Source organism: Coregonus lavaretus (genome assembly GCF_964263955.1).
Source record: "Coregonus lavaretus genome assembly, contig: HAP1_SCAFFOLD_10125, whole genome shotgun sequence".
Lineage (NCBI taxonomy): Eukaryota > Metazoa > Chordata > Actinopteri > Salmoniformes > Salmonidae > Coregonus > Coregonus lavaretus.
This window is the reverse complement of record NW_028164572.1, coordinates 1-8,790: the sequence shown is the minus strand read 5'-3', so window position 1 is coordinate 8,790 and position 8,790 is coordinate 1. Positions and strand designations below refer to the sequence as shown.

General features: G+C 46.1%; 1 protein-coding gene across 1 annotated transcript; it reads right to left on the bottom strand.

The window, feature by feature from the left end:
• Positions 1 to 3,048: 3,048 nt before the first annotated feature.
• Positions 3,049 to 8,447, bottom strand: LOC311116897 (formin-like protein 2; the record flags this gene model as incomplete). Its single annotated transcript, XM_084191922.1, has 10 exons — positions 3,049 to 3,255; positions 3,522 to 3,646; positions 4,568 to 4,588; positions 4,850 to 5,032; positions 5,138 to 5,474; positions 7,047 to 7,148; positions 7,424 to 7,573; positions 7,658 to 7,768; positions 8,159 to 8,232; positions 8,347 to 8,447. Coding segments are annotated over 10 exons (1,411 nt in total), but the record flags the coding sequence as incomplete, so codon positions are not given.
• Positions 8,448 to 8,790: the final 343 nt, after the last annotated feature.

Genomic DNA, 8,790 nt, shown 5'->3' with positions numbered 1-8,790 from the left:
CCACTGACACCCCTATCAGACCATAGCAAAATCACAGTCTACTTGAACAGAGCAATACTCAATCATGAGGCATCAAAGCCAAAGGAACTGAATAATATTAAGAAATGCTGGAAGGAAAGTAGTGTCGAAACCTACCAAAAAACAATTAGGCAACAACAAATTCAATCCCTTTTAGACAACTTCCTGGACAAAACATTCCACTGTAATAGTGAAGGTGTAAACTTGGCAGTACAAAACCTAAACAGTATATTTGACCTCTCTGTTTCCCTATCAAATCTAAAAATCTCTAACAGAAAACTGAAGAAAAGTAACAACAGTGACAAATGGTTAGATGAAGAATGCAAAAACCTAAGAAAGAAATTGAGAAAACCTATCCAACCAAAAACATAGAGACCCAGAAAACCTGAGCCTACGCCTTCACTATGGTGAATCACTAAAACAATACAGAAATACACTACGGAAAAAGAAGGAACAGCATGTCAAAAATCAGCTCAATGTAATTGAAGAATCCATAGACTCTAACCATTTCTGGGAAAATTGGAAAACACTAAACAAAAACAACACGAAGATCTATCTATCCAAAACGGAGATGTATGGATGAACCACTTCTCCAATCTTTTTGGCCCTATAACAAAGAACAAACAGCAAAAAAATATGCATGATCAAATGCAAATCTTAGAATCAACTCTTAAAGACTACCAGAACCCACTGGATTCTCCAATTACATTGAATGAACTACAGGACAAAATACAAACCCTCCATCCCAAAAAGGCCTGTGGTGTTGATGGTATCATCAATGAAATGATAAAATATACAGACCACAAATTCCAATTGGCTATACTTAAACTCTTTAACATCATCCTTAGCTCTGGCATCTTCCCCAATATTTGGAACCAAGGACTGATCACCCCAATCCACAAAAGTGGAGACAAATTTGACCCCAATAACTACCGTGGGATATGCGTCAACAACAACCTTGGGAAAATCCTCTGCATTATCATTAACAGCAGACTAGTTCATTTCCTCCGTGAAAACAATGTACTGAGCAAATGTCAAATTGGCTTTTCACCAAATTACCGTACGACAGACCACGTATTCACCCTACACACCCTAATTGACAAACAAACAAAACAAAACAAAACAAAGGCAAAGTCTTCTCATGCTTTGTTGATTTCAAAAAAGCTTTTGACTCAATTTGGCATGAGGATCTGCTATACAAATTGATGGAAAGTGGGGTTGGGGGAAAAACATACGACATTATAAAATCCATGTACACAAACAACAAGTGTGCGGTTAAAATTGGCAAAAAACACACACATTTCTTTCCACAGGGCCGTGGGGTGAGACAGGGATGCAATTTAAGCCCCACCTTCTTCAACATATATATCAACGAATTGACGAGGGCACTAGAACAGTCTGCAGCACCCGGCCTCACCCTACTAGAATCTGAAGTCAAATGTCTACTGTTTGCTGATGATCTGGTGCTTCTGTCACCAACCAAGGAGGGCCTACAGCAGCACCTAGATCTTCTGCACAGATTCTGTCAGACCTGGGCCCTGACAGTAAATCTCAGTAAGACAAAATAATGGTGTTCCAAAAAAGGCCCAGTTGCCAGGACCAAAAATACAAATTCCATCTAGACACTGTTGCCTCTAGAGCACACAAAAAACTATACATACCTCGGCCTAAACATCAGCGCCATAGGTAACTTCCACAAAGCTGTGAACAATCTGAGAGACAAGGCAAGAAGGGCCTTCTATGCCATCAAAAGGAACATAAAATTTGACATACCAATTAGGATCTGGCTAAAAAATACTTGAATCAGTTATAGAACCCATTGCCCCTTATGGTTGTGAGGTCTGGGGTCCGCTCACCAACCAAGAGTTCACAACATGGGACAAACACCAAATTGAGACTCTTCATGCAGAATTCTGCAAAAAATATCCTCTGTGTACAACGAAAAACACAAAATAATGCATGCAGAGCAGAATTAGGCCGATACCCACTAATGATCAAAATCCAGAAAAGAGCCATTAAATTCTATAACCACTTAAAAGGAAGCGATTCCTAAACCTTCCATAACAAAGCCATCACCTACAAAGAGATGAACTTGGAGAAGAGTCCCCTAAGTAAGCTGGTCCTGGGGCTCTGTTCACAAACACAAACAGACCCCACAGAGCCCCAGGACAACAACAACAACAACAACACAATTAGACCCAACCAAATCATGAGAAAACAAAAAGAGAATTACTTGACACATTGGAAAGAATTAACAAAAAAACAGCAAACTAGAATGCTATTTGGCTCTAAATAGAGAGTACACAGTGGCAGAATACCTGACCACTGTGACTGACCCAAACTTGAGGAAAGCTTTGACTATGTACAGACTCAGTGAGCGTAGCCTTGCTATTGAGAAAGGCCGCCGTAGGCAGACCTGGCTCTCAAGAGAAGACAGGCTATGTGCACACTGCCCACAAAATGAGGTGGAAACTGAGCTGCACTTCCTAACCTCCTGCCAAATGTATGACCATATTAGAGACACATATTTCCCTCAGATTACAGAGATCCACAAAGAATTCTAAAACAAACCCAATTTTGATAAACCCCCTTATCTACTGGGTGAAAAACCACAGTGTGCCATCACAGCCGCAAGATTTGTGACCTGTTGCCACAAGAAAAGGGCAACCAGTGCAGAACAAACACCATTGTAAATACAACCCATATTTATGTTTATTTATTTTCCCATTTGTACTTTAACTATTTGCACATTGTTACAACACTGTATATAGACATAATATGACATTTGAAATGTCTTTATTCTTTTGGAACTTCTGAGTGTAATGTTTACTGTTAATATTTATTGTTTATTTCACTTTTGTTTACTATCTACTTCACTTGCTTTGGCAATGTTAACATACGTTTCCCATGCCAATAAAGCCCTTAAATTGAAATTGAATTGAGAGAGAGATGGGGGGGAGACAGAGAGCTATAATAATTAGTAATAGTAATATATAGTGTAACGGTTAAAGGTCAGAGGTTAGGGGTGACTTACGTCTGGATGGCCCTACAGATGAGTTCGGGCCCCTGGCCAGCCTTGCGGAGGGTGATGGCCAGATTCTTGGCTCTATTAGCCTCCAGCAGAGACACCCTGTTGGGGCCCTTCTGAGGGGCCTTGTGCCTGCTCAGAGTCACATCCACTGCTGGCCCCTGGGCCTTGGTCTTAAACATCTCCTCAAACTCCTCCACATTCAGCTCCTGGAGAGGACAGGGAATCACACACATACTGTATGTTACACACATTGTACTGAGGGAGATGTGTGTGTGTGTCTCTGTGTGTGTGTGTGTGTGTGTGTGTGTGTGTGTGTGTGTGTGTGTGTCTCTGTGTGTGTGTGTGTGTGTGTGTGTGTCTCTCTGTGTGTGTGTGTGTGTGTGTGTGTCTGTGTGTGTCTGTGTGTGTCTCTCTCTCTGTGTGTGTGTGTGTGTGTGTGTGTGTGTGTGTGTGTGTGTGTGCGCGTGTGTACCTGGAGGATCCTCTCGTCGTCTATGTCGTTGAAGACAGTTCCATTGATCTGACTTGGTTTCAGAGCCACCCAGTTAAACACTGGCATACGGAACTTAGTCTGAATAGGCTTCTTAATCTTCACAGCTAGAGAGAGACAGAGAAGGAGGAGGGAAAGGAAGGAGGAGACAGAGAAGGAGGAGGGAAAGGAAGGAGAGAGAAGGAAGAGGGAAAGGAAGGAGGAGACAGATAAGGAAGAGGGAAAGGAAGGAGGAAACAGAGAAGGAGGAGAGAGAAGGAGGAGGGAAAGGAAGGAGGAAACAGAGAAGGAGGAGAGAGAAGGAGGAGGGAAAGGAAGGAAGAGAGAGAGAGAAGGAGGAGGGAAAGGAAGGAGGAGACAGAGAAGGAAGAGGGAAAGGAAGGAAGAGAGAGAGAAGTATCAGCAGCAGTAGAGAGATGTGAACACAGCATTCATCTAACAAAATGACACACAACACAACATGATCACACCACAAGACATCACCTCACCACATAACCACACGACACAGAATAACACAGGTATGAGACAGGTACTTAGGAGGTGTACCATTATGAGAGATGTATGGCACAGAGACAGGCGTGAGACAGGTACTGAGGAGGTGTACCGTTATGAGAGATGTATGGCACAGATGTAATGTACTACAGAGACAGGCGTGAGACAGGTACTAAGGAGAGGTGTGAGACAGGTACTAAGGAGAGGTGTGAGACAGGTACTAAGGAGAGAGGCGTGAGACAGGCACTGAGGAGAGAGGCGTGAGACAGGTACTGAGGAGAGAGGCGTGAGACAGGTATGAGACATGCGTGAGACAGGTACTGAGGAGAGGTGTGAGACAGTTACTGAGGAGAGGTATTAGACAGGTACTAAGGTGAGAGAAGTGAGACTGGTTCTGAGGAGAGGTGTGAGATAGGTACTGAGGAGAGTTGTGAGACAGGTACTGAAGAGAGGTGTTAGACAGGTACTAAGGTGTGAGACTGGTACTGAGGAGGGGTGTGAGACAGGTACTAAGCGTGTGATCAGAGGGAACCTACAGAACAGCTTGAGTGAGCCCTCTGAGAGCAGAACAGAGGAGAATATTGAATTAGAACAAGAGAGAACATTAGAATCAGAGACAGAGAACCAGAGAGAGGGAGAGAACCCAGGCAGTAGAGAAGAGTGGTAGTTCAGAATACTACAATCAGAATCAACTACAGTGAGAAAGGGAGGCAGATCACTACAGTGTTAACACCAGGCGATCCTTATATAACTATAGAAGTACACTTCTCAAATCTCTCTTTGATACATGCGGCGCACAAGCACAAACACAGCCTTACCTGCCAGGCCGGAGTTAAAGATGACAGTGGGTGATCCACCACAGCCGGGGAGTGGAGGGGCGCATGGAGGAGGAGGGGGAGGCAGAGGGCCGGAGGACTCCATGGAACGTAAGGGGGGAGGAGGGGGAGGTGGGGGAGGAGGAGGAGTAGGAGGGGGAGGGGCGGGGTAGGGCCCGTTTGAAACTACAGAGGAAGAAGAGAGAAGACAGGAGAGAGAAGGCTGATTAGAACTATTACATCAATTACATTAACAACCGAGCGATATGATAGGTCAGAACTAACACTCACTGTCCCCTGGCATCCCTGGCATTGGTGGAGGTGGTGGGGGAGGGGGAGGGGCTGGCATCATCCCTAGTCCCACCCCTGGTAAGCCATAGCCCACTGTCTCTGGGCTGGTGGAGAGGGTCATGCCGAGGGTCAGAGAAGGGGAGGAAAAATCCCCCACCCCTCCGTCCCCCTCGCCCCTCGCGGGGTGTAAGGTGCCCCCTCCCTGTACCACCAAGGTGCCCCCTCCACCCTCCTGAGCCTGGCGCTCCAGTCGACTCTGCCTGCGGATGGTCTGGTCCTTCTCACGCACAATCCTCCGCAGGGTGTGCACCTGGTTGTTAGTGCTAGTGTACACATCCTGGAATAGGAGAGAGTTAGCCTAGCTTGAGCATATACAGGGCATTGGGAAAGTATTCAGACCCCTTCCCTTTTTCCACATTTTGTTACGTTACAGCCTTATTCTAAAATTGATTAAATAAATACAAATCATCATCAATCTACACACAATACCCCATAATGACAATGCGAAAAAAGGCTATTAGAAATGTTTGCAAATGTATTAAACCTTAAAACCTTATTTACATAAGTATTCAGACCCTTTGCTCTCCAACTTGATTGGAGTCCACCTGTAGGGTAAATTCAATTGATTGGACATGATTTGGAAAGGCACACACCTGTCTATATAAGGTCCCAGAGTTGACAGTGCAAAAACCAAGCCATGAGGTCGAAGGAATTGTCTGTATAGCTCCGAGACAGGATTGTGTCGAGGCACAGATCTGGAGAAGGGTACCAAAAAATGTCTGCAGAATTGAAGGTCCCCAAGAACACAGTGGCCTCCGTCATTCTTAAATGGAAGAAGTTTGGAACCACCAAGACTCGTCCTAGAGCTGGCTGCCCCGCCAAACTGAGCAATCGGGGGAGAAGGGCCTTGGTCAGGGAGGTGACCAAGAACCAGATGGTCACTCTGACAGAGCTCCAGAGTTCCTCTGTGGATATGGGAGAACCTTCCAGAAGGACAACCATCTCTGCAGCACTCCACCAATCAGGCCTTTATGGTAGAGTGGCCAGATGGAAGCCACTCCTCAGTAAAAGGCACATGACAGCCCACTTGGAGTTTGCCAAAAGGCACCTAAAGACACTCAGACCATGAGAAACAAGATTCTCTGGTCTGATGAAACCAAGATTGAACTCTTTGGCCTGAATGGCAAGCGTCACGTCTGGAGGAAACCTGGCACCATCCCTACGGTGAAGCATGGTGGTGGCAGCATCATGCTGTGGGGATGTTTTTCAGCGGCAGGGACTGGGAGACTAGTCAGGATCGAGGCAAAGATGAACGGAGCAAAGTACAGAGAGATCCTTGATGAAAACCTGCTCCAGAGCGCTCAGGACCTCAGACTGGGGCAAAGGTTCACCTTCCAACAGGACAACGACCCTAAGCACACATCCATGTGGCATCAGGACAAGTCTCTGAATGTCCTTCAGTGGCCCAGCCAGAGCCCGGACTTGAACCCGATCCAACATCTCTGGAGAGACCTGAAAATAGCTGTGCAGCGACGCTCCCCATCCAACCTGACAGAGCTTGAGAGGATCTGCAGAGAAGAATGAGAGAAACTCCCCAAATACAGGTGTGCCAAGCTTGTAGCGTCATACTCAAGAAGACTCAAGGCTGTAACCGCTGCCAAAGGTGTTTCAACAAAGTACTGAGTAAAGGGTCTGAATACTTATGGAAATGTTATATTTCCGTTTTTTATGTTTAATACATTTAAAATGTCTAAAAACCTGTTTTTGCTTTGTCATTATGGGGTATTGTGTGTAGATTGATGAGGAAAAAACAATTAAATCAATTTTAGAATAAGGCTGTAACGTAACAAAATGGCTGAGTGTTCAATGCCCCGTTGCTAGCGATAGCCTAGCCTAGCATCTCCCTCACCCGTATGGTGTCCAGCTCCTTGTGGGTTTGCATCAGCTGTTTCTCCAGCTCCACTATCTTGGCCATGGCCTCGTTCTCTGTGTCCAGGAGCCTCTCCGTCATCTGCAAGGAAACATAAACGTCTCCTCAGCAGTCTGTATGTGTGTGTGCGTGTGTGTGTATGTACGTGTGCCTGCACGTGTGTGCGTGTGTCAGAGGAGGCTGGTGATGGCAGGACGGCTCATAATAATGGCTGGAACGGAATTAATGGAATTATATGGTATCAAACACATGATTTCATTCTGTTCCAGCCATTACCATGAGCCTGTCCTCCGATTTAAAGTGCCACCAGCCACCACTGTATGTGTCAGAGTCGGTCCGACTGTGTGTGTCCTTACGTGGGTCATATTCTCCTCCAGCTCCTCTACCCTCTCCAGCGCGGCGGTCTTGGTCTCTGCGTCCTCCAGCAGCGTCCCCACGTCAAACACATTGTCCAGGTAAGCCTGGATTTGGACCTGCAGCCGATCACTCTCTGTGTGCTTCAACCTCTGGAAGGGGGAGAGGAGAATGTGTTCATTCAGTGTGTGTGTGTGTGTGTCTGTGTGTCTGTGTGTGTCTGTGTGTGTTCTCACCTCTAGGTAATCGTCCAGATTGAGTTTGGTAAAGTCATACTGAAGATGCACTCTGAAGTTCATGTCCTCAACAGAATGTACCACAATGTTTATAAACTGCATACAGGCCACCTGCACAGACAGAGGACAACACACACTTCTGAATACTCTCACACACATCTAAGATACACACATATCTGACATTGCAGCCACCACAATCAAGGCTAAGCATCAGCAGGCATCATCCACGCCTGTGTGGGAGTGTGTGAGAGTGTGAGAGTGTGTGAGAGTGTGAGTGTGTGAGAGTGTGAGCGTGAGTGTTTGAGTGTGTGTGAGAGTGTGCGTGTGTGAGTGTGTGAGACTGTGAGACTGTGAGAGTGTGAGTCTGTGAGACTGTGAGTGTGTGAGAGTGAAAGTGTGAGAGAGTGAGAGTGTGAGATAGTGAGAGCGAGAGTGTGAGCGTGAGAGAGAGTGAGAGTGTGAGAGAAAGAGAGTGAGAGTGAGAGAGAGTGAGAGTCATACCATAAAGTCAATGTTGTCATCCTCGTTCTTAAAATGCTCCATCAGCTTCTCAAACCTCAGGGTCTCAGAGCACACTGACATAACGAGGGGGAGATTGGAAAAGGCTGAGAAACACCATCAGCAATCAATCCAGTGTAGCCAGACACACTTACACACACACACACACACACACATACCCACAGACACACAACGTACTGTTTTAAAGTTGTCGAAAGCAGACAGGATTATCTCATGACCTCCTCTGACCAAACACACAGCCGCCAACAGCTCCAATACCAGAGCCTTAGTCCTGGAGAGAGAGAGAGAGAGAGAGAGAGAGAGCGAGAGAGAGAGAGAGAGAGAGAGAGAGAGAGAGAGAGAGAGAGAGAGAGAGAGAGAGAGAGAGAGAGAGAGAGAGAGAGAGAGAGAGACAGAGAGCAGAGAGAGAGAGAGAGAGAGAGAGAGAGAGAGAGACAGAGAGCGAGAGAGAGAGAGAGAGAGAGAGAGAGAGAGAGAGACAGAGAGAGAGAGAGAGAGAGACAGAGAGAGAGGAGAGAGAGAGACAGAGAGAGAGAGAGAGAGAGAGAGAGACAGAGAGTGAGAGAGAGACAGAGAGAGAGAGAGAGAGAGAGAGAGAGTGAGAGAGAGAGAGA